The 26,462-nt window shown below is 43.9% G+C and overlaps 1 protein-coding gene across 1 annotated transcript in view; it reads right to left on the bottom strand.

The window, feature by feature from the left end:
- LOC112253751 (potassium voltage-gated channel subfamily H member 7-like) overlaps positions 1 to 26,462 on the bottom strand; it is a 71,083-nt gene that overhangs the window by 5,083 nt on the left and 39,538 nt on the right. The window contains exons 7-15 of the mRNA XM_042323967.1: positions 20,360 to 20,785; positions 14,851 to 15,089; positions 14,396 to 14,556; positions 13,973 to 14,172; positions 11,166 to 11,418; positions 4,790 to 4,995; positions 4,558 to 4,657; positions 3,299 to 3,595; positions 577 to 736 (exon numbers count right to left, since the gene is read on the bottom strand). Coding sequence (XP_042179901.1) covers positions 577 to 736; positions 3,299 to 3,595; positions 4,558 to 4,657; positions 4,790 to 4,995; positions 11,166 to 11,418; positions 13,973 to 14,172; positions 14,396 to 14,556; positions 14,851 to 15,089; positions 20,360 to 20,785 — 2,042 coding nt within the window. The remainder of the gene's footprint in view (positions 1 to 576; positions 737 to 3,298; positions 3,596 to 4,557; positions 4,658 to 4,789; positions 4,996 to 11,165; positions 11,419 to 13,972; positions 14,173 to 14,395; positions 14,557 to 14,850; positions 15,090 to 20,359; positions 20,786 to 26,462) is intronic.

Genomic DNA, 26,462 nt, shown 5'->3' with positions numbered 1-26,462 from the left:
AACGTATATATATATATATATATATATATATATAGAGAGAGAGAGAGAGAGAGAGAGAGAGAGAAAAATAAAAAGAGAAAGAGTCGGACTGACTCAGAGGCCTCCTCCCACTTTTTGGCTGATGTGACCCCTCCCTCTGTCTGCTGTTGCCCCGCACCATCTCCCAACCCTCCCCTCCAAACTCTACCGTGACGTCTGCTGTCTTTGTGTTGCGATTGCGTCTCACGGGCGTCAGCTAAAAATAGGCGATGCTGTCTGCTGTCTGTAGCAGCTGGATCCCTTCCACGCAGAACGTATGCAGAAGTCGACTCTCTGTGTTATATAGTGAGCCTTACTTTACAAGCAATGCTTTACCGTGGACCGTGGATGCGTACGGTAAACCCAGTTGTAATTCTGATGGCTGTTGTACTGGAAAAACCTTGCTGTGTATCTAGTCTATAGTGCAGTGGGATGTAGTGATAGTTGGGCTAGGGTTATTTGAAGACGGTGTAGTCTGTTTACCACCAGAACGGCTTGGTTAAAGTTGTGTTTTTTTTTATGGCAAATTACGATCAGAATTTCACATCTCCCCTTCACCTGTTTAGATGCTCTTGCAGCAGGTCCAGACGTTGCTCCACCTCTCCGTAGGTGTTGTCCGGCTCACTGTCCTCCTCTCCGACCCCACTTCGGGAGTCCTGGCCTGACTCCTCCAGGACCTCCCTGGGCCGCACGCACCCCCACTCCTCCCCACGCAGGTCTAGACACACACATGCACAAACGCATTTATATACCATTATATATACAACTAAATCACAGCACCAATCATTTCCCACAGAACATTGAATCATTTTTAGTTAGGTATGATCCTTTGCCAACAAAATTGTCTGATGACCGTAGTGGCTTGAGAAGGTACAGAGTACTAACCACCAACACTGACTAGATAGCGGTCCCTCATCCATACCAGTCCTGTCAAAGGCTACCATTTAATTGATCAATGGGTACATTAGGCCCACTGTATAACCAGCAGTTATAGCATCAATCACTCTCTCCCTCACATTGTTACCTGGTTGTTAGAAACTGTAATAGCAGCACTGTGTCCAGAATCATTTCCCCCTCAGGCACAAAAAAAGTTGGTCTAGTCTTTTACAGCTACTGAGTGGGTGTCGATAGGAATAGTACACACCTGATAGATGTCTACCACTGTGTTATATCGCTATAATACCAACAATGTTCTTCAGTCCTAGTACTGTGGACCCACAGGGGTGCACCGTTTTGTTCTAGCCCAGCACTAGCAAAGCTGATATAGAAAGAAATACCACAATCATCCAGCCCTTGATTCTTAAAGCAGGTATGTTAGTGCAGGGCTAGAAGTAAAACCTGCACCTTTGTTGGTTTAAATTCCAGTCCTTGGGTACCCCAAAAGGTTGCACATGTTTGTTGTAGCCCAGCAGTAAAACAACCAATTCAACTAACCAACAGCCAGATATATAGATGTGTTACTGCTGGCCTAGAACAAATATGTACTCTAACCTTAACCCAGTGCAAGGCTAGAGAAACATTGGGTTGTAACTAGAAACCTCAGCCACAATGTCAACAATGGCTATGTCGTAAAAATTCATGAAAACCAAAATGTTCTTTTTGGTCTTAATTTAAGGTTAGGGTTAGGAATTAGGGTTAGCAGTGTGGTTAGGGTCAAGGTTAGGTTTCAAATCAGATTTTAAGTGGAGAAATTGTAGAAGGGTAGGCAGGGTTTATGAATTTGTGGCTGTGGTGACTAGTGATGACCGAAGCACTGCACTAGACTCAGTGATTGAGTTGATCATGCTTGGAAGATAGCTTTTACAGTAATGAAAGATGTCAAGAACAGAAGCTACCATTTATTTTGCCTCCATGCTGGGGTGATTACAGGAATCAATATCCAGCAGGCAACACTGCCTGCCTCCTACTCAAACCAGGAATCATCATCATCCGCTTAAGAACTGAATTACAGCATATTACTCTCAAATCACCACATGCTGACAGGAATGTTCATCACGGAGCGCAATACTCTGGAGACGCAAATAGAAACGTGTAATTTCATTTTCCCAATTGTTATTGTTACAGTGGCTATGTGCATATCGAGGCGGTTTTAATCATTTTTACCACATTGATGTTAACATATTAACAAAGTAGTTGAGGATTTTACAAAGAAAGTAGTTAAGTTAGGGATAATTATTTGTGAAAGTCGTGTTTGGGGGAGTAGAGTAAGTGTGTGTGTCTCTCTCTGTGTGTGTATGTGTGTGTGTGTCATAGGTGTGTAGGGCTGATAAACAAAGCATTAAACAAACAAGCTAAGCTTGTTCTCTTGATCTCTTGCACAAGCTGGTCAACATAGATCCTGCCATCTTTAATGCCAACCAGGCATCAACAAGGTAATGAGCTGGCATCTGGTGGCAAATTGGCGAGGGATAAAACATGAACAGGATTTTCTAATAAACCTGTAAGAGTGCCAGGTCTGAAATGAACCTATGGCCTGTAAGAAGCCAGCCTCACCAGTCCTTCTGTCTTCTTCTTACTCACTGGGAAAAAATGGTCTGGGATCAGTGCTAGGATTTACCATGTAGGGCCTGAGGTTTTCCTGACCATGTTTCCTAACCAGGGAAAACTCCTGGCCACAGGAGCTTAATTCTATTTTCATAGCTAGTTTACCTCCTGTTTTGCTTGGTTTTAGATGACGCCTTAACACTGTGCTAGAACAGTACAACAATAGATACTGTGTCAGTCGAAGCACTCTGCTTTAATATTAGCATTGATGCATTTTCTACCACTGAATAACAGTATATATACAGTTAATGAAAACATCTAACAGAGTGTGTTCGAAACCCTGCATTTCCAGACCAATGACCCTGGTTGGTTGTCGGATATAAATAATCCTCTTATAATGGTAGTTGCCGTGGCGATGAGCCCTAATCCTTGTTTGGATTTTTAATATGTGTGACATCCTGCTCCAGTGGCCCAGGGTAATTTCCTTTATCCAAATTAATTACAGTACAGTTACTCAATATTCTGTAGAAAAGGGCTTGAAAGGACATGTCTTGTTGTGTGACCATTGGTTGTTTTGGGCCCTCTGGCTTCGGTGCTGTGCTACCCATACACTCACTGAAGGTTATTTCTGGTATGGACATTTCACCAGGTCGTTGTTGCAAGATAAAATGAGTTATTTTGATCTTTTAATGGTTATGGAGCTCATTTGAATTGGTGGGTCAGCTTTTGGTCTAGCCAAAATGGCCTAGCCATTAAAAGCATTGTTGTAGGGATCTTTAGAGGCTTCTAACTCTACCTTTATAAGACTGGCTCCTCTCCACATTGTCTCCTCCCCCAGATGCGTCCGGAACAACGTCCCCCAGCCCAAGTCCCAAGGTGTGGTCCCTCACCAAGGGGTAACCCTGCCCCCCCGAGCACAGAGGCCTCTGCTCTTCCCCCTCCCCTCCCTCCTCCTCCTCTTCTTCCTCTTCCCTCTCCTCCTCTGAGTCTCTCCTCTCCTCCACCACGGTGGCTACAGCCTGGGAGGAGGGGTAGAGCTGCCTCTCCCGCTCACCACCATCGCAGAACACCGACGTCTCTTTGATCTGGGTCCCTGTGGGGAAGGAGGAGGGCAATCAGGATGAGTGTGTCTGTGCGTGCGTGTGGGCATGCATGCATGTGTGTGTGTGCATCCATGCATGTCTGTGTGTGTGTGTGCGTGCATTTGTGTGTGAGTGAGTGTGTGTTGGAGGAACACTGGGTTCTTTGTTGCAGACAGCTCCTCTGGGAGGCAGCAGCTCGGCAGATCAAACAACAGGAAGGTGTAGTGCTCTAAGCGGTCCCCACCAGATCTGCCGCTGCCTCAGAGCCTTGCTGCCGTAAAGATACTCTATACATTTCATTGTGTGCTTGCAACTTTGCCTTTACAGAAGCAGAGGGAAGGTGAGCGGAGAGGGAAACTGTCAGTAAATGTGAAGGAAAATAAGTACAGGAGAGATAACATCCAATGGCATGCATTGAAGGATATGATATGGCTGAAAAATGTAGAACATGAATTGCCATACTTTTAATGTGGTATAATCTGTCTGAATTAGACAAAAACACATTTGGACAATCTACAGTACAGGTCAACATGACATGGTGGGAGAGGGGTTTATTTTAGGAGATGGAACTGTATTCTGAAAAACCGTAACCATGGTGACCACTTTAATTAGTTTGAATGGATACCAAACTGTTGAGTGGTGTGTTGCAACAATGCCTCCCAACTTACAGAGCTCTTAGAAGCCAAATGAAAACTATTCCCTGTGTATGAATAAAGTCTTCTCAAACTTGGAGACACTTTCATGAAGGCAGGTATCCTAGCGGTTAAAAGTGAAAGGTCGCTGGTTCGAATCCCAGAGCCAACTAGGTGGGGAATTTTCTCTCTCTCGATGTGCCCTTGAGCAAGGCACATAACCCTAATTGCTCTGGATAAGAGCGTCTCCTAAATAACTAAAATGCATCATATTGTATAAAACAGGCTGGCTCAGTTGAACTGTTTGAAAAAGAGTTGTCATAAAAACCACCTCAACTCACCTGCGGAAGATTTCCTCTTGTTAGTGAGCCTTCTTCTGCATTTGATGTCATCCCCATCAGAATCACTGGGGGAGAGGTAGACTGACTCTGCATTCTGAGGCTGCATCCAAGAAAATACACCCCTTACAATTGTATCTGTGCTGCCTACCGGTCGCATGGTCCATCCATCCACCCACCCACTCATTCATCCATCTTTCCATATGTGTCTGTCTGTCCATCCGTCTGTATTTACCTTGCCGCTCTCGTCTCGGAGGTTAAAGGTCAGCTCCAGGTTGCTGAGGAAGTAGTCGGCGAACTCGGGGTACATGTCAAGCACCTCCAGGATCTCCTCCCTCTGGATGGTGTGCAGGTCACAGTAGCTGAGCGCCCGCACGTCCGCGTTGGCCTTCCCCGGCTTGGCATACAGGTGGATCATCTCCCCAAAGATGTCATTCTTCCCTGGAAGAGAGAGAGAATGAGGAGAGAGGGGGAGACAATGAGAGGGAGGGAGGAGAGAGGAGGGGAGGTAGAGAGATGAAAGGGAGAGGGAGGTAGGGAAGGGAGAGGGGGAGTGGGTAGAGAGATAAAGGGGGAGAGGTAAATGGAAGGGAGAGAGGGAGAGAAAGAAAGATAAAGGTTTGATAAACATGGTGAAATATAACATGCACATAATGACACACATGCCTTGACCCACAGCTGAACCACCTGGTGTATTTCCCCATAATGCAGCTCAGCTCTCTGTTGAGGTCATCTAACAGTGCATTTGGAAAGTATTCAGACCCATTTTCCACATTTTGTTACATTACAACCTTATTCTAAAATATATATTTTTTTATCACATCAATCTACACACAATACCCCATAATGACAAAGCGAAAACAGGTTCATCGAAATTTTAGCAAATGTGTTAAAAATAAAGAACAGAAACCCTTTGCTATTAGACGTGAATTCAAGCTCAGGTGCATCCTGTTTCCATTGATCATCCTTGAGATGTTTCTACAACTTGGAGTCCACCTCTGGTAAATTCAATCGATTGGACATGATTTGGAAAGGCACACACCTGTCTGTATAAGGTCCCACAGTTAACAGTGCATGTCAGAGCAAAAACCAAGCCATGAGGTTGAAGGAATTGTCCGTAATGCTCCGAGACAGGATTGTGTCCAGGTACAGATCTGGTGAAGGGTACCAAAACATTTCTGCAGCATTGAAAGTGCCCAAGAACACAGTGGCCTCCATCATTCTTAAATGGAAGAAGTTTGGAACCACCAAGACTCTTCCTAGAGCTGGCCGCCAGGCCAAACTGAGCAATCGGGGAAAAGGGCCTTGGTCAGGGAAGTGATCAAGAACCCGATGGTCACTCTGACAGAGCTCTAGAGTTCCTCTGTGGAGATGGGAGAACCTTCCAGAAGGACAACCATCTCTGCAGCACTCCACCAATCAGGGCTTTATGGTAGAGTGTCCAGACAGAAGCCACTCCTCAGTAAAAGGCACATGACAGCCTGCTTGGAGTTTGCCTAAAGGCATCTAAAGGACTCTCAGACCATGAGAAACAAGATTCTCGGGCCTGATGAATCCAAGATTGAACTCTTTGGCCTGAATACCAAGCGTCACGTCTGGAGGAAACCAGGCACCGCTCATCATCTGGCCAATACCATCCCGACGATGAAACATGGTGATGGCAATATCATATTGTGGGGATGTTTTTCAGCGGCAGGGACTGGGAGACTAGTTACAATCGAGGGAAAGATGAATGGAGCAAAATACAGAGAGATCTTTGATGAAAACCTGGTCCAGAGTGCTCAGGACCTCAGACTGGGGCGAAGGTTCACCTTCCAACAGGACAACAAACCTAAGCACACCGCCAAGACAATGCAGGAGTGGCTTCGAGACAAGTCTCTGAATGTCCTTGAGTTACCCGGACTTGAACACGATCGAACATTTCTGGAGAGACATGAAAATAGCTGTGCAGCGATGCTCCCCATCAAACCCGACAGAGCTTGAGAGGATCTGCAGAAAAGAACGGGAGAAACTCCCCAAATACAGGTGTGCCAAGCATGTAGCATCATACCCAAGAAGACTCAAGGCTGTAATCGCTGCCAAAGGTGCTTCAACAAAGTACTGAGTAAAGGGTCTGAATACTTATGTAAATGTGATGTTTTGTAACATGTGCGCTGGAAGTCGGGAAGCAAGTTCAGGGAGTGAAACATTTAATCAATAAATGAAACACCATTCAAAACAAGAAACACAAACAACACACAGACATGCAACTGAAACAGGAACAATAACGCCTGGGGAAGGAGCCAAAGGGAGGGACATAAATTGGGCAGGTATTCAAGGAGGTGATGGAGTCCAGGTGATTGTCATTAAGTGCTGACGCGCGTGACAGGTGTGCGCAATAATAAGCAGCCTGGTGACCTAGAGGCCGGAGAGGGAGCACACGTGACATGTTTCAGTTTGTATATTTTAAAGACACAAGCAAAAATGTATAAGAACGTGTTTATACTTTGTCGTTATGGGGCATTTTGTAGATTAATGACGTGAAGGAAAAAGGAAACCGCACACTGCTCTTGGTAGTATCACCGACCTTTAATAAGCTTACGTATCGGCCACACGGCCTTCGTCAGAGCTCTGACGTAAGCTTATTAAAGATCGGTGATACTATCAAGAGCAGTGTGCGGTTTCCTTTTTCCTTCATCTTGTTCAATTGTTGCCATGCACCTGCAAATTAGATTGCTCACATGTGCGAGTGCCTTTTGAATTTTGTAGATTAATGACCATCCATTTTAGAATAAGGCTGTAATGTAACAAAATGTAGAAAGAGTGAAGGCGTCTGAATCATTTCGAAATGCACTGTTAAATTTATACCTGTCCTTCTGCCACTTCCTTATAGGACAACAGGGAGGTAGTGTGAATGTCTATAGGGCTCTGACTATATGACAACAGGGAGGTAGTGTGAATGTCTATAGGGCTGTGACTATATGACAACAGGGAGACAGTGTGAATGTATATAGGGCTGTGATTATATGACAACAGGGAGGTAGTGTGAATGTCTATAGGGCTGTGATTATATGACAACAGGGAGGTAGTGTGAATGTCTATAGGGCTCTGACTATATGACAACAGGGAGACAGTGTGAATGTCTATAGGGCTGTGATTATATGACAACAGGGAGGTAGTGTGAATGTCTATAGGGCTGTGATTATATGACAACAGGGCAGTGTGAATGTCTATAGGGCTGTGATTATATGACAACAGGGAGGTAGTGTGAATGTCTATAGGGCTGTGATTATATGACAACAGGGAGGTAGTGTGAATGTCTATAGGGCTGTGATTATATGACAACAGGGAGACAGTGTGAATGTCTATAGGGCTGTGATTATATGACAACAGGGAGGTAGTGTGAATGTCTATAGGGCTGTGATTATATGACAACAGGGAGGTAGTGTGAATGTCTATAGGGCTGTGATTATATGACAACAGGGAGACAGTGTGAATGTCTATAGGGCTGTGATTATATGACAACAGGGAGACAGTGTGAATGTCTATAGGGCTGTGATTATATGACAACAGGGAGGTAGTGTGAATGTCTATAGGGCTGTGATTATATGACAACAGGGAGACAGTGTGAATGTCTATAGGGCTGTGATTATATGACAACAGGGAGGTAGTGTGAATGTCTATAGGGCTGTGATTATATGACAACAGGGAGGTAGTGTGAATGTCTATAGGGCTGTGATTATATGACAACAGGGAGACAGTGTATAGGGCTGTGACTATATGACAACAGGGAGACAGTGTGAATGTCTATAGGGCTGTGATTATATGACAACAGGGAGGTAGTGTGAATGTCTATAGGGCTGTGATTATATGACAACAGGGAGGTAGTGTGAATGTCTATAGGGCTGTGATTATATGACAACAGGGAGACAGTGTGAATGTCTATAGGGCTGTGATTATATGACAACAGGGAGGTAGTGTGAATGTCTATAGGGCTGTGATTATATGACAACAGGGAGGTAGTGTGAATGTCTATAGGGCTGTGATTATATGACAACAGGGAGACAGTGTGAATGTCTATAGGGCTGTGATTATATGACAACAGGGAGGTAGTGTGAATGTCTATAGGGCTGTGATTATATGACAACAGGGAGACAGTGTGAATGTCTATAGGGCTGTGATTATATGACAACAGGGAGACAGTGTGAATGTCTATAGGGCTGTGATTATATGACAACAGGGAGACAGTGTGAATGTCTATAGGGCTGTGATTATATGACAACATGGAGGTAGTGTGAATGTCTATAGGGCTGTGATTATATGACAACAGGGAGGTAGTGTGAATGTCTATAGGGCTGTGATTATATGACAACAGGGAGACAGTGTGAATGTCTATAGGGCTGTGACTATAGGACAACAGGGAGGTAGTGTGAATGTCTATAGGGCTGTGATTATATGACAACAGGGAGGTAGTGTCAATGTCTATAGGGCTGTGATTATATGACAACAGGGAGGTAGTGTCAATGTCTATAGGGCTGTGATTATATGACAACAGGGAGACAGTGTGAATGTCTATAGGGCTGTGATTATATGACAACAGGGAGACAGTGTGAATGTCTATAGGGCTGTGATTATATGACAACAGGGAGACAGTGTGAATGTCTATAGGGCTGACCTGGAATGACCAAGAGGCTCAGTTATATCATTATTTCACGCCTGACTTCCCTTTGCGCAGACCTGTCAGTTTACAGTGTTGGTATGGTAGTGATATCCTGTCCTGTCACCTCCAGAAATACCAACATGTGTGTGTGTGTGTGTGTGTGTGTGTGTGTGTGTGTGTGTGTGTGTGTTCGTGCCCCACAGCATGCCCTGGCTCTTGGCTTAGATTTCCATGGTCAAATGAACGAATACGGCGTTGTCCAAACCTGGGCAGGAGTTAAGGTGAGAGTAAGGACAAGCACCTAGTCTTTCCTCTGGTCAGTTCACCATTTTAACTTCAAAAGCTCGATGCAACATCTATTTTACAGATACAATTCATTATTTATTGCTCTCTGTCGATTAGACACTAATTGCAATTACTAATTCACAATAGAATTTGCATAGAAATACTTGACTAGCAGTTGTGTGACTACCGTTGGTAAACGAGTCCTTATTAACCCATCTCATTCAACACATCTGTGGTTTTTCTCCTGCTCAGATGTTGCATGTGTCAACCAATGGTTACCTGCCATGTCATCAACTGTAACGTCAGCCATCAGATTGCTATAACATACTGTATAATGTGGTTAACTGATGCGCAAAATACTTATCCAGGAGTTGTAAGATCTGGCATGCATCAGCAATGTCTGAGCAGGGGAACACGACCGCCGTCTTCCCATGACCCTATTGTGTCGCTGCGTTTTGCTGAAGCTCATTGGCTGAGTGAGAAATGAGCAGTTTATACAATGCTTAGCCTGTAACACTTGCTTGGCGCTGGGCTGATGCCGAGAAAGAGAGAGAGAGAGAGAGAAACAGAGAGAGAGAGAGAGAGAGATAAAGGAGATGGGAAAGAAGGAAGGAGAGATGAAGGGGAGATTTACTCTGATTACATCCCAGGGATGTCAATATCTCCTGCGAGCAGCGACTGCTAACCCCACCAACACTCCATCACCCTCAGCAGGCAATTAGATAGCATAATACATGATCCAATAAACCACCCTACGTTCCCCTCTCTCCCTCCACCCACTCTCTACTCTCTCTCTCTCTCCCTCCCTCCCCCTCTCTCTCTCTCTCTCTCTCTCTCTCTCTCTCTCTCTCTCCCCCATCTCGTCCCCCACTCTTTATCTTCCCCTCTATCACTCTCTCCTTTATCCTCTACCTCTCTCTCTCTTCTCCCAGCTATAAAACCCTCCTATACAGCGCTATTGTCTATCACAGTTTGTTCTTGGAGGGAGCCATGAGAATCTGTGCTCATTAGAGATGTCAGCTGCTCACCCAGGCATAGCAGAATAGCGAGACTAGCCTCTAATAAACAGTACACAGAGGGTCTACAGACACACACAGAGAGGCAAGAGACACACACACACACACACTTTGATGAGAAGTGCAGCACTGGGACACCTGAACTGTGCTGTGTTACTATTCATTTCCAGTACCGCTTGAACTGTTTAGAGACAAAAACAGTGTTTGAAAGTGTGCCTGCAGTGCTGCTGTTCTAAGACTGTTTCTCATCCAAACAGCCTGATTAAGCTGACCTTCAGGCAGAGGGAAATCATTAGAAGTGTTTGAGTAGTGTGAACATCCAGTAAGGAACTATTCACACAGCCATAGGTATTCACACAGCCACATCTTCAGGATGTCAATTTACTGGAGAACAGCACACCTTCCACAGCCCGACATGAATACAAAGACAAGTTATTGTTGCAGTAACTAGTGTCTCGCGTATATTTTGGTTGGGGACTTTTTTACAAAGCACAAAATACCTCTGAAGTGTCAAATGGATGTAAACAATGAAACTCGGTTTTAATTGCAACCTTTCATCAGGTTGTTCTTGTGAAAGATAATGTGTATTCAATAATCTACCAGGTTGAATAAAGATATATTAATTAACAATGTGAAACAATAAACAACGTCCACATTTGAGTAGCGCATACCCAAAATGGCCACCACAATGTCTTCCTTGAGGATTTCGATGGACCCCCGGGACAAGAAGTAGAGGGCAGTAAGCACGTCTCCACAGTGGACTAGTGTGTCGCCCGGTGGGGAGTGCGTGGTCTTGAACCTCATGGCCAGGGCCCTCAGGCAGCCCTTAGTAGCCCCTTGGAATGCCTTGCAGCCCTGGAGCAGACTCGCGTTGAGGTGGAGGCAGATATCAGCCTGGAGACACTCTGGGAAACCCTTTAGGACCTGGGGGCGTGAAAAGACAGGCCACAGCAATAGGAGAATGGTCAGATAGGACTGGGACGGAAGCGTTTATGGTGTTATCAGAGATGTGCTGTCAAACTAACTTGAGACGTCTTTGGGTGTGGGTTTGGTTTGAGTTTGCAAGTCAGATTTCGTTTGGAATCCAGTGGGTTGATACAATTGCCAATTGTGTTTTGGTCTTCTTTTCAAAATCTAAATACTGCATTGTCATATGTGACTGTTTGAGGGGGTATTTTTATGGCATCTTTCCATAGTTTTTAATCAGAGTACTAGCAGGTGGGGGTAAACAGATGGATATCCAACACTGCTATACAAGACACAACAAACTAGGAAAACATGGAAACAAACATGGAAACACATCTTCCCTTTGATAAAATAAATACATAATTAGCACAAGTGTGCTCATGAGGGAACTTTCTATCTTAGTGGGGTATCATTAGTGTCTGTGATTCAGATTGATTATAAAAATGAATAAATAAAAGACTTACCTCAAAACTGAATTAACCTGTCATGTCATTTAGAGTTTAAGGATCAGAGTGACAAAAGTATTTCAACTATTTCAATTACTACATGGTTAAATGCAAATAGTATCACTGGAATGATTCAGTGACATTAATGCGCTCAATTGGAAAACAAGTAATTTGCCTGGGACTGAACACCACACACGGTCAAAGGTTACAGGTTAAAGGTCATGAGATGACTGTAAACAGAGGATCAAATCTTGAACTGTGAAATCACAGAGGACCAGAGGGCAAGGGAAGGCTTCAAACACACAAAAGGGGAAAATTAAACAATAAAACATTCTTACTCTATATCACATTCAAAACAATGACCTTATTAACAAAAAACTAATCTGGACAAATCTACATTTCTTGAAAAAGACAGGCTATTTTTCAATAGTTGGGGAATAAAATCATAGCAGAAGATTTTGGAAAGGAGAGATTGAACAACATTTGGCAAGTGCAGGTGCAATATCGCTGGACATGTGTGCCAAGCCTCCCACATTGAGGGAAACCTGGCAGTGCCAGGCTGTCTGTGCCTCTAACTGTCATATAAAATTATGTGATTGTGTTTGAACACACAGATTTCATGCAAACGGTGACCTTGTGGCAAGCCACATGCAAGTCAATCTGTGATGGACAATATGGGCTGCTAGAAGCACTGAGGGTTATACTACTGGCTGACATGCAATAGGGAAGTCAGTATGTACACTGAGTGGACAAAACATTAAGAACACCTGCTTTTCCAGGGGAAAGCTATGATCCCTTATTGATGTCACATGTTAAATCCACTTCAATCAGTGTAGATGAAGGGGAGGAGACGGGTTAAAGAAGGATTTTTAAGCCTTGAGACAATTGAGATATGGATTGTGTATGTGTGCCATTCAGAGGGTGAATGGGCCAGACAAAATATTTAAGCGCCTTTGAACGGGGTAATGTAGTAGGTACCAGGCGCACCTGTTTGAGTGTGACAAGAACTGCAACACTGCTGGGTTTTCACGCTCAACAATTTCCCATGTGTATCAAGAATAGTCCACCACCCAAAGGACATCCAGCCAACTTGACACAACTATGGGAAGCATTGGAATCAACACGGGCCAGTATCCCTGTGGAATGCTTTCGACACCTTGTAGAGTCCATGTGCTGACGAATTGAGGCTGTTCTGAGGGCAAAAGGGGGGTTGCAACTCAGTATTAGGAAGGTGTTCTTAATGTTTTCTATACTCAGTGTACAAGGCATGATCTAGAGAGGGCTACAGTATTTAAAAGTAACTGGGGAGCATTCACACAAATTCACATGCTTTTTTCTAGACTATAAAGACAAAGTTATGGATTTTAATAATTGTATTCTTTGATTTTCGTCTTGGTCAACGATTTACTACACTATGCCTTTTTTTTGAAAACAACACGTTTCTTTGAACACAGTACCTCCTGCTCTTACCAGAGTGATGAAGTCATTCCATTTGACATGAGGCAGACAAGGAAAAGACACATTTAAATAAGTACAGTTAACATCACCAGGGGAAAAGCCGGTTTACATACAGTATCCATGGCTTTCATTCTAGAGTTTAGAATCCTAATCAAGATCATAATAATGTCATATAACCATGTCGCTAAGGGAACACACTGGGCTTTATGTTAATGGTAAGAACCGTCATGGAGACAAGGTTGTTTAAGGTCAGAAAAAAACATTGAACAGCTTCACCGAGAAGCTAAGTACTGTAGGAGAAACACAGCAAGGCAGTAACATAACCGCATCGTCAAACTGTGGGGCTGAACATGAAAAACCTATTGAAGAACAGCAGCAATCTGAATCATCAATCTGAGACTTAAAGGTATCTATTCCCTTATCCCACCATATGACTAACATTATGTCCCAATATGAGCATTTTTTTTTGCCAAAGTCTCACTTGGAAGACTTACTAGCCCCACACACACACAAACACGCACACACACACAGCCTCCCTTACACCCCCACCCACCCACCCACCCCCACCCTCCTCCCTACACAACCCCCCACACTCCCCCTATTCGCACCATATTCATGTCGATGCCGTTGGTGTAGTTCCAGGCGTGTTGGAAGTACTCCTCCAGGCGTTGCCTCAGTGGGTTGGGGATCTGGTGGAAGCGGATGAATTCTTTGACCCGGAGCATCTGCAGGTGGTACCGCGCCGTACCAGAGTACAACCGCTGGATGATGGCCGACACATTACCAAAGATACTGGCGTACATCAGGGCTGCGAGAGGGAGAATCACACCATGGTCATCATGTCGTCATCACTGTTAGCAATATTCTAATTTCCCTTAATTAATCAGTAGCTAGGAATATAGTAGTACAATAACTTATTGAGTAGTACTACTTGGCTTTACAGTAATAGTGATTCATTGTAGAAATATGTATAATGTATTCATTTGTTTGTTCGTTCATTCATTCCATCTGTTTTCAGTCTAAACACTCACAGCCAATCAGCATGACACAGATGGAGAAGATCTTCTCGGAGTTGGTGTTGGGTGAGACGTTGCCAAAGCCCACGCTGGTCAGACTACTGAAGGTAAAATAGAGGGCCGTGACGTATTTGTCCTTGATGGACGGGCCAGAGCTGGGGTCACTGTAGTTGTACCTAGGGGGTGAGACAGTACACTCAGTTCATGGTTCGATACATTTCACTGTATTTTTTCTACAGTATTATCCCAACATAATAATGGGGAAAGTATTTTTTTTTAGAAATCTGATTTTGTACCAATATTTCTTAGTGTAATTAACAAATCCTAAAGTTATTTCCGATCATTCAACTGCATCGTTAATAAAGAGTCATGTGATACAGTAAATAGTATTGGGGTACATTGAGGCACAAGTCCATGGTACATGTTGTTATGATATTCAGTAATTCAGTATATTTTGGCTTGCCTAGTACCTCTTTCCAATGGACACGCCCAGGTTATCCAGCCAGCCAATCTTGTGCTCCAGATAGGGCTTCTCCACATTGCCGATGGCGTACCAGATGCAGGCCAGCCAATGGGCAATGAGGGCGAAGATGCACATGAGGAGCATAAGGACGGCGGCGCCGTACTCTGAATATCGGTCCAGCTTACGGGCCACGCGAACTAGTCGGAGCAGCCGGGCGGTCTTCAGCAGCCCAATCAGAGTTGTGGTCTGAGGGGACATAGAAGTAAGCACAGCTGTGATTGGCTGGGGGTTTGAGTGTTGCAGTACAGTCCAGGCAAGTTATTTGTTAATTGGATGCACCACAACAGGAAGCAATTTGTTGTTATTAGGGGTAAACTTAAGGTCAGATCAAAGGTTAGGAGTTAGGGTTAAGATAGTACTGTTTACAATCAAGCTTGGCTAAATGACCACGATCCAGTTTCTAATTCCAGTTTCTAAATCACTGAACATGACAGCGTGTCAATGGAAGGGAACTCTGCAAAAAATAGACTGCTGTCTAAACCAGCAGAGAGCAGTGGCAATAATACGAATATAACATTGTTGTTAGGAGGAATGAGGGGAAAGGGGGATTTATCAAGCCTACATGCTACATACTAAGACGACTGCAGAAAAAAATATGTTTTTAAAGAACAATAAAAAAATAAAATCTAAAAGAACTGAGCTTTTGACAGAGAACGTCCAAGTCTTCCAGCCAGGCAGCATGAAAGCAAACACCACGCCTCTCCTGTCCTCCCACCCCTCCTTCTGTTCAGTTTCATTTAAACAGTCTCGATCCTGGCATCTCTCCATCTCGGTTCCTGCCCAGCTAAATTAACACGGTGACAACAACAACAAAAATGACCACTGCCTGCCATGAGATAAGAGCTGATTTATTCGTGTCGCACGGTCTGCAAACAGCATAAGTCAGTCTGAGGGAAATTCTAATAGTTTGTTCCTCGTCTCCTCAGGACCAACGATTATAGTAATACCCTGAGGGAAGTCATTACTACTACTGTTTCTTGTCCTCTACAGTCACTCAGCTCTCTGCACCTGTACACGTTTATTTACAGGGGGCTTCTCCCGTTTACACATGAGACTCAATTTGACAGTGACTATGGTTCCTTGTCTCATAGAAGGGGGTCTGATTTATGGCGCAACACTGACTTGACTCTGTCACAGGTGAATGTGCTCTGGTGAGGGACACGGATGCTACTGCTGAGTCTCTGAAAGCTCCATTACAAACCGCCCGGGCCATCCGCCCAGATATTCCCTCTAGATCGCTGCAATCATTTACAGCAGATTTTGTCTACTTTACTCTTAGAAAAAAAGGTGTTATCTAGACCCTAAAATGGTTATTTGGCTGTCCTTGTAACGTCTGCTTCCAACTCACACTCTCAAACACGTAGATCCCCTGAATGTAGCTCACTCTCCAGATCCCAATCACCTGAATTCTGATCACCTGTTCACACACCTGTATGTCATTATCACACACTATTTAGTTCAGTTCTTTGCACCCCATCATTGTGAGGTATTGTTTGTTTTGTGACACACTTCTAGTTGGAGCGCTGGTTTTCCCATAATTTAATCCTCCCGTGTATGATAGTTTCTGCCTGCCTCACTAACGACGCCTTTTGCCTATTCCCTGCCTGTACTTTAGCCGGATTTCCTGTTATCAACCTATTGCCTGATCTCCCGGACGACGTTATTAGACTTTTCCCTGTCTGTACTGTTGCCTTTTTGGACCCCCTGTGTATGACCTTCTGCCTGCCCCTGGACCCAACTACTTGACTCCTTCTGTGGTCCTTTACAATAAACATCTGCTGTGCCCTGTGCTTGAAACCAGCTCTCTGTCTCAGAAAGTGTTCATTAAAGGCCCCTAAGGAGAACGCTACGAAGAACACTTTTTGGCTCCAGGTAGAACCCTTTTGGGTTGCATGTAGAACCCTGGAACCAAAAAGGGTTCTCCTATAGGGACAGCTGAAGAACCCTTTTTTCTAAGGGTGTACTTCTCAAACGGGAAGAGAAATCAGTCTCAGACAGACAGGGCATATCCTAAATCAATCAGAAATTCTTTCCGGGTTTTTAGAATTGGTCCTAACTGTTGATCTTGACTGGAATGTCGGATGTGCAGAGTGAAAAGGGGTGCTTTAGTAGGCTATATTAGTGTATGGTTGATTAAAGTACTTGCTTAAGTCTGCAGTGCTTGTGAGTTGAAGAGTGGAGAGCTAAAGCTTCTCCCTAACAACCCTGATGATAAATTCGGGGATGGGGTTTGCTAGTCATCTGTGTTGGCCTGTCCACTCTACACAACCCCTGATAGGCAGACAACACGTGATGGCTTGTGGTCTGAAATAGAAGACATAATCCCATAGGCTACTGGCTACAACAGGGTTTTCTAACTACGTTCCTGGGGCCCGATCCCGATTTAGGAATTGATGCCTTTCCTACGCAATCAATCAATCAAATGTATTTATAATGCCCTTCTTACATCAGCTGATGTCACAAAGTGCTGTACAGAAACCCAGCCTAAAACCCCAAACAGCAAACGATGCAGGTGTAGAAGCACGGTGGCTAGGAAAAACTCCCTAAAAGGCCAGAACCTAGGAAGAAACCTAGAGAGGAACCAGGCTATGAGGGGTGGCCAGTCCTCTTCAGCCTGTGCCGGGTGGAGATTATAACAGAACATGGCCAAGATGTTCAAATGTTCATAAATGACCAGCATGGTCAAATAATAATAATCACAGTGGTTGTCGAGGGTGCAACAGGTCAGCACCTCAGGAGTAAATGTCAGTTGGCTTTTCATAGCCAATCACACACGCCTTCCCTATGCACTCATCAGTATTTGGTATACAGATTTACCTGATTTAGTTGGCTACCTTGCACACTTTGTATAAATTTAATTCAACTGCTGAAAACCTTCCCACTTGCTGGCCAACATATTTTCTTGTGGAGTTTTCTTTCAATGGGGTTTTCAGTACATGTATCTCTTTAAATAAGGTTTTAATTACAATTGTCAACAGACTCAATAGAATACATTAAGAGAACAGGTTTAGAATATGGGGATCAATGAAAGAAAGCCATCTATGCATATTGTTCTCCGTTTCAGTACCAACTAGATTTAAAAATACTCTTGCAGATTATTTCGGCACATTTTAGGGTTAGGAAAGTATGTATGAATCATACATTTTTTGGGGGAGAGTCTACGCACTAAATACTGGATATTGATGAATAAGAATACAGTGGTTTGATTCATCCTGAAAGCTGTCACATTCAAATTCAATCCATGAAATATTGGAAGAAGGAAAAAGGAGTTACCTTTTTTGTATAAATATAACCTTCATTCTCACTAATCATGGAAATGTATGACAACGGTCTAGTCGCTGTGAACCTTGTGCCAGGCTCCAGGTTTAACCGGCTGGTCTGAGTTCCATAATGATTCAAATAGGCTACATGTCCCAAAATATTGCGCAACGTTAGCCAGATATGATCCACTAATGCTAGTGACCCTCAAGAAAATGAATGATGCGAAAATAAATCCATATGGGTATTACTGACTGTGGCTCCTGGTAGTGGCTAATGTTTATCATGATACAAACTGGAAAATAAAACAGAGAAAAGCATATAATCAAAACTTTATAAAGCGTATACATCAACTCGGGAGGTCCAGCCCTACAGAAGCCTATAGCTTGGGTCTCCAAATTTCATCCATGCAAATTATGAGGGCACACAATAACAATTCTGAATAACGGCACAGCTATTTATATCTTATTTCACTGTGAAAAATATGATTTTCAGTTTTCTTCCATATGGCTGGTTTCACAGTCGTCTCCAGGGACCATAAGGAAAAATCATTGAAAAAACAATTGCTATGTGTATTTACAATTCCCTTCTCCAAACGGATTAGTCATTTACCTAGCTCTTATCAATAGATCCTACCAAGTTGTAAACTACAGTGCATGGAGAACGGTACTATTTCTATCAGAAAGAAATGAAGTAGATGCATTTTCCACTTGGAACCGGTAAATTCGCTAGACCTTATTCATGGTTTCATTGCGCGTCAAGGTGGTGGAATTATGAGGGAATTAGGTAAAGGTCAGAATCTGTAGACACACCTCCTCCACACCTTCATTTATTCTAGCTCCACCTCAAACAAATAGTGGGTGAATAGCATGCTATTCTCATGTTTCAATTTAAAGTAAGACTACGCATAGAGAGAAAAGGCCATAAAAAGGCAATTACGTTGCATTTACGCATGCTCAACTCGGGCATGAATCTGGGTCCTGGAAAACTACTGTCTGGGTATGCAGGCTTTTGTTTCAGCCCAGCACTGATACACACCTCGTTCAAATGATCAACAAATTCAATTTGGATGTCAATTTTCTTAATTGGTTGTTGCTGTAGGACTTACACAAAAAGCCTGCACGTGTTATCATAAAATGTAGCCTCTGCTGCTTATTTCCTGAAAAGTGAGAAACACTATATTACAATGGACACACGCTGTGGCAGGTCACCACTCGTCTGTCTGTTCCTCTTCCTCTTCCTGCCATTCACTGACAAACCCAGACGGAGGGTAACTCTCTGGTACAAGACACCTGATGGTAAATAATGACTCGACAAATCACTGCTCTGACACACCACTGCTCCCTACACATGCTCACTTGTCATCATTTTGCAGGAGACATCTTTTTTTTCTTTCTGGAACATCATGTACCCTCTTCTGTCCCGCTCTGTGATGTGCCAGCAAGGGACACACTTAGCAGTCGCTGCTCGGCTGAGATATTGACATCCTGTGGGTGTAATCAGAGTAGATAAATCGTCCCTCTCTCTTTCCTCTTTCCCTCTCATACGCAGGAGCACATCTCTCCCTCTCACTGCAGTTCAACAATCTTTCTTTTAATCTGCAACTTTCTTGCTCTGTCTTTCCCTCTCTCCTTTTCTCGAGTTGAGAACTTGGAAAGCTACTGTTCCACCTGATGGGAGCCAAAAGCAACACAGACAAATCCACAACAACAAACTGCAGTTTAGCACTCATAGCTATTTGAGAGGCAGGCGCCGTTCAACAGTTTTAGGACGCCCGAGGCAATCTGCCATAGCTACAGACTGAGACCCAATCAGATGTGAAAACGAGAGGCGTCTGACTAGCGAAACCTACAGGGGCACCGTCATGTCGACGAGGACCCTGAGGTTGTCTGACGTGTGCTTGTGAGTAAGTGACTAAGCGACTTTAATTCAAACATTTCAGAGAATGAGGGAAAACTAGAGGAGCACCATGTCATCACGACTTGGACCCGAGGCCTAGTGACACGTGTCCGTGAGTAAGCGACTAAGTGACTAATGCCCGATTCACTCGATTAGGCCGATGCAAACGGCTCTTTCAAGCACTGTTCCCGTAACTATGGTGGATATGTAACCAGGCCAACACAGCACAGTACAGCTCGGTTTGACTCAGTTTCAGCTTGGTTTAGTAGTGTAAAAAGAGTCTACGCGTTTTCTCTTACTTCCTCCGATCCCGAGCCGAAGATGAGCAGATCAAAGGGGATGGCAGCCACCATGTCGATGAGGAACCAGCCCTTGAAATAGTGGATGGCTATCTTCGCCGGGTGGCTGACCACCTCCTCGTTGAGATTCACATAGGTTGTCCTGAAGTTGATCAATATGTCCACGATGAACATGATGTCCACCATGAGGTCGACCACGTTGAGCGGCGAGCACGAGTAGCCGCACTCCCTCCTCTTCTGCTCCTCTAGGTCGTTGAGGAGGAAGGCGGCGGAGTAGGGTGTGAAGATGGCCGTGTAGATGACCAGCAGCAGGATGAGCCAGTCCCACACCGCTTTGAAAGGGCTGTAGTGGAGGATGGTTAACTTGTCCATGCGCGGCGTCTGGAGCTTGTACTCGGGAAGCACATCTGCGCCCAGGGATAGCACCTGAGGAGGAAGGAGGGAGGAGTTAAGAGGACGTAAAGTGAAGACATGAAGAAAATGGTGGCTTGGATCAATGTATTAGAAGAGCGAATGAATCTTATAGAATCCTGAGGAAATACTTTGAAATTCAAGCTAAATATTGTATAGGGGCCTAGCGCAAAAGCAACAATGCTAATGTTGCATTCAAATATTCTATAACACTATTTAAAACACTATTTAAAACTACATATGTGGGGCTACTATGGATACATACTGTACATGTATATGGCCTATACTCTATACTGTATATAACATGAATAAGTTCATTATATGGATGAAAATACACAAAGGTTAACATCATCAGCTTGACCTTTGTGCTTTGGCTGTAGGGAGGATAACTATACATTTATACATTCATATACAGGTCGCTTATCCTCCTCAGACATACTATTCATTCTTTATGAGTCGATCACTGGACACTAAACACCGCTGAACTCCCAAGAGGAAATCAGTCACGTGGAAATATTGATGGAAGAACAGTGTCTTAACCACCCGTCCAGAACTACAATACCCATTAGCCACACATACAGTACATACTTCAAGAAGTTCATGTTAGCTTAGTATCTGACAATATCAGCCAGCAAATTGCAAACAAGTAATAAGACAGGAATGTCCTTGTAGGGGGCTTCTATGTAGGAAAAGCACTATTTAAGGAATGTTGAATTGCATCAATATCCCAAATATTCCAGTTGCAGTATGGCCTGTCCCTGGATAACTTTTAATATCAATATCACAGAGCAGATAGTAGTCTCAATGACACTAAGGTGATTATCGTTGTGGGATATAGTCATTCATTCTGCAGCTTGACACTTCAATGCCAGGGAAGACATTTCTGTCTCTGCTTCTCATGGCTGATTATCACTGTGGCGAGAGGGAGGGAGAGGAGGAGAGAGAAAGGTAAAGTGCTTCACCCAAGGGCAGAGAAGTAATTATTGTAGATGGAGAGAAGCGCGAGCTGAAATAGAGCCTTGGAAATGGAATTAGGGCTCCATTTTGGCCGGCTTCACCATAGAACTAGAATTACTAGAATGGGAATCCCCATTCAAGTCGAGGCTCCATGATGGTCCATTCAAGTAATTATTTCCAATTATTTCCTCCATCATCTAGGCCTACTCCTAGTCGCACCCTGGCAGGGATCGCCTCGGCAACCCCTGTGTTTGAGTGGGATGAAGGGCGGCGGGCTTAAGTGATTATAATGAAATTGGTTATTAGATGTCTTCTGTCCCCTCCCCTGTGTGATTACAGGTCAATAGAACAACCCTCCACTATATCACACCCTTTAAAGCAAATCACCAAATAAAGGGCAGAGAGAGAAAAAAGCTTTTCATTATTCATGTCCAGCTACAGTAGTTATCTTCATTAAAAGTTTTGGTAAGTAGGCTACCGGCAGTTTTATTTATTTCATCAAACTGCCCTTTGCTCAAAGTGGAAAAGAAGCAAAAGGCAGTGATTGTCACGAGAAACCTCTTTTTGAACGAACGTGCTGTTTTGTGACTCTTGATGACATACCACCTAAATCAGGCAGAATCACATACCATGTGGATAGATTAGTCGATGTGGCCTACTGGGCTGCTGCATTCGTAAGGAGTTGGTAAAAGGAGTACCTAATCTCTGATTCAATGTCAGATGTTTCTAGGCCTATATGATCCTGTTAATCCATTTTGGGTTGGGTGATCTGATCCGATATCTGTGGTTAGTGGCAACATCTAATTTGAGCCATACGATTACATAGATAAACTGTCTTTGAGCCTGCTGGCAAGCCCAGGGAGGAGTCAATTTGCAGAATGAGAGCTCAGTTGAGCACGTCGTTCCCCCTGATCTGTTACTAAATAAATTATTCAGACATAATCATTTGATGCACCTAGTGTGGATTCAAAGGAACTCTCTCATCTGGAATAACGGTATGCAAATGAGTGGTCTGTTCATTTCACCCTCTCACGTTATTTGTTTGTATTGTTGGAGTATTTAGAATACTGGAGTGTCATTTCGTGTCTTGGCCAGTGCTGTTTTGTCATGTGACCCACAACATGTATCGTTGACAATAAATAAAAATGGGCAAAACTGAAGCGAAGCCATGACATAACAACTGGTAAAACTGAAGCGAAGCCATGACATAACAACTGGTAAAACTGAAGCAAAGCCATGACATAACAACTGGTAAAACTGAAGCAAAGCCATCAAAACCTGGAGAAATAAAACCTCATGGAGCGAACATTTAAGTATCCAACGTGTTGTTTTATACAGAGCGTCAACATGCATTGATGCCGCTTATCAATCTACAGCACAGACTCATGTCAATCATCCATCTGTTTAGCCTGGTTGAGTTCTGTGTCGAGTTCGGTGTTTATTTTGCAGCCTAGAGCACGTCTCTTTACACAAACTCTGGAGAGACTTGGTCTCCAGACATCGCCTGGAACAGTGTGAGCCTCACAGCCAGACAACAAGGGAACAGGGAACAGGAGCTCGGGATGTCACATCCAGACAACAGGGGACAAACAGGGAACCGGAGCTCAGGGCGTCACATTCAGACAACAGGGGAGGAACAGGGAACAGCAGCTCAGGGCCTCACAGTCAGAGAAATAAATAAAATACTAAAGAAACAAGCAACTGTCTAGTTTGATCAAATGACAGAATGAGATGGTGAAAAGGAAAAAACATGTTCAATGTAATCTGTTCAATAGTAAGCAGCAGATGGTTGCTAACCAAACGTACAACCAGGAAAGAGAAACAAGAGTCTGTTATGAGTCTAGATAATCAACTGTAACTCTATCTGACATAGGCCTGCTGTATAACAACAATGTTCCACTGCAGTAGGTATATCCAATATGAACTATATCAGGGATGGCAACTCCATTCCTTGGGGGCCTGATTGGTGTTACACTTTTGCCCCAGCCCCAGCTAACACACCTGACTCCAATAGTCAACTAATCATGATCTTCAGTTTAGAATGACATTAGTTGAATCAGCTGTGTTTGCTAGGGATGGAGGAAAGGTGTGACACTACTCTGGCCCCCTGAGGATTGGAGTATCCCATCCCTGAACTATATAAATAATCGCAACAAATACTTAGATCCGGTTGGAAAATACAAGCTGCAACCCACTATTGAGATGTATGACACACACACACACACACACACGTCACCAAATAATTGATTAAAACACACTGTTTTGCAATGAAGGTCTACAGTAGCCTCAGCAGCACTCTGTAGGGTAGCACTTTGGTGAATGCCAGAATGCAACTAGCTTCTGTCCTCCTCTTGGTACATTGACTTCAATACAAAACCTAGGAGGCTCTTGGTTCTCACCCCCTTCCATAGACTAACACAGTAATTATGACAACTTCCAGAGGACGTCCTCCAACCTATCAGAGCTCTTGCAACATGAACTGACTTGCTGTCCTCCCTATCAGAGGATCAGAGAATGAATCTAGTACTGAAAGCAGAAGCTACAGCGAGCTAGCACTGCAGTGTATAAAATGTTGTGAGTAGTTGTCTTAAAGAGAGAAAGACCATAGTTGAACAAGTTCATTTCTTCCAATATTAAGGAGAAGCAAGAGAGAGAGAGAGATATTTGGTTGTATTTTTTTAAACATTTGCTTTCACTTAGCTAGCAAATGCAGCTAGCTAGTTTAGCCTACTCAAACACCTGGCTCAAACAGAGAGGGATGCTATGACACCTAGCTGGCTATAGCTATCCAACACTGGAACTCTTCCAAGTCAAGGTAAGCTTTGGTTTTATTAATGTATTGCCACCGTGGCTTGCCAGTGTAACTGATAAACTGTACACTGTACAGCATTATTGTAGCGAGTTTACTAACGTGTTAGTTCTAGTTAACTATGATGTGACAACAATGTAGGCTGTGTGTAGAGGTAAGCGGTCATTGTATTAAGGTTTGGCTTGGAAAGGCTTTTTCGCCTGGTCACAGACAGCTAATGTGTTGTACACATAGTTTTGAGAAGGAATTACATCTACAACGAGCGAAGTGATCATGATGTTATTATGTGGGCTGCTATGAAAGTGAACTGTTTGCGTGTGATCAGGTGTGTATTCATTCCACCGATTCTGTTGAAAAACATTTCGCAAACGTAACAAAATGGGGATAAACATACCTGAATTTGTCCAATAGAATATCTAATTTGTCTCAGCCTCCAGTATTTATGCTGCAGTAGTTAATGTGTCGGGGGGCTGGGGTCAGTTTGTTATATCTGGAGTACCTCTCCTGTCCTATTCGGTGTCCTGTGTGAATCTAAGTGTGCGTTCTCTAATTCTCGCTTTCTCTCTCTCTCTCTCTCTCTCTCTCGGAGGACCTGAGCCCTAGGACCATGCCCCAGGACTACCTGACATGACGACTCCTTGCTGTCCCCAGTCTACCTGGCCGTGCTGCTGCTCCAGTTTCAACTGTTCTGCCTTATTATTATTCGACCATGCTGGTCATTTATGAACATTTGAACATCTTGGCCATGTTCTGTTATAATCTCCACCCGGCACAGCCAGAAGAGGACTGGCCACCCCACATAGCCTGGTTCGTCTCTAGGTTTCTTCCTAGGTTTTGGCCTTTCTAGGGAGTTTTTCCTAGCCACCGTGCTTCTACACCTGCATTGCTTGCTGTTTGGGGTTTTAGGCTGGGTTTCTGTACAGCACTTTGAGATATCAGCTGATGTATGAAGGGCTATATAAATAAATTTGATTTGATTTGCAATTGTTGGACTTATGATTACACCCTACATTAGCTAGCTGTAGGCAAGAGTGTGCAAGGCGGTATTGAATGTGTCACTGCCTCTCACCTTGACTGCTCAAAATTCCCTCGGCCTGTGCACCTATGCACGTTGTAAACTTTAATTCATAGGCTAGGTTGTAGCAACCTTATGATGGGTACAGTATTATGTAGTAGGCTAAACCTATCGATGTTACATTGAACTGGGTGTATGGAATATGAATGACTGTCATCCAATATTCTGTAATAGAATAAGAATCTAATAGAATCTGACAGATCTTAAAGGTCAACCAGCTCTGCCATAGTGACACACCCAGACACACAGACAAACAAGCACGAAGGCAGGAGTACATACAGGCAGCCTGGTTTCCCTCTTCCCCCAAAGGGACCCACACAAGGAGGCGTCAGTGTACTGCGCACACACACTCACCACGGGGAAGAAAGACAGACAGACAGACAGACAGACAGACAGACAGACAGACAGACAGACAGACAGACAGACAGGCAGGCAGGCAGGCAGGCAGGCAGGCAGGCAGGCCTGGAGGCAGGCAGACAGGATGGTGAGGATGACCTCTAACCTGTGTGTAACTAGAGTGTATCCCTGAGCCCTGGTAAGAGAATCTGTCCTGATCCCCCCCCCCACGGGTGATATACACCTTCACCGGTTTACTTATTAAAACAAGCCGCTTGAGTTTCAATGAATTAGGTAACGTCAGACAGTAACAACAGAGCAGTGTGTACAGACACTGTGTTCTGACCTGGTGGTGTTCCGTGTGTGTGTGTTCTGTGTGTGTGTGGGGCAGGGGATAATTACCGCTCTCTACTGTATAACATTGGGGCACATGACTATTCATGTGATTATTCAATGAGGTAATAGTACATCCAGCTACAGCACACTATACATCTGTAACTGTATGTACAGAACAA

The sequence above is a fragment of the Oncorhynchus tshawytscha genome, linkage group LG07 (assembly GCF_018296145.1).
Source record: "Oncorhynchus tshawytscha isolate Ot180627B linkage group LG07, Otsh_v2.0, whole genome shotgun sequence".
Classification (NCBI taxonomy): domain Eukaryota; kingdom Metazoa; phylum Chordata; class Actinopteri; order Salmoniformes; family Salmonidae; genus Oncorhynchus; species Oncorhynchus tshawytscha.
Note: the sequence above shows the minus strand (reverse complement) of the source record. Positions and strands in the feature narration are given on the sequence as shown.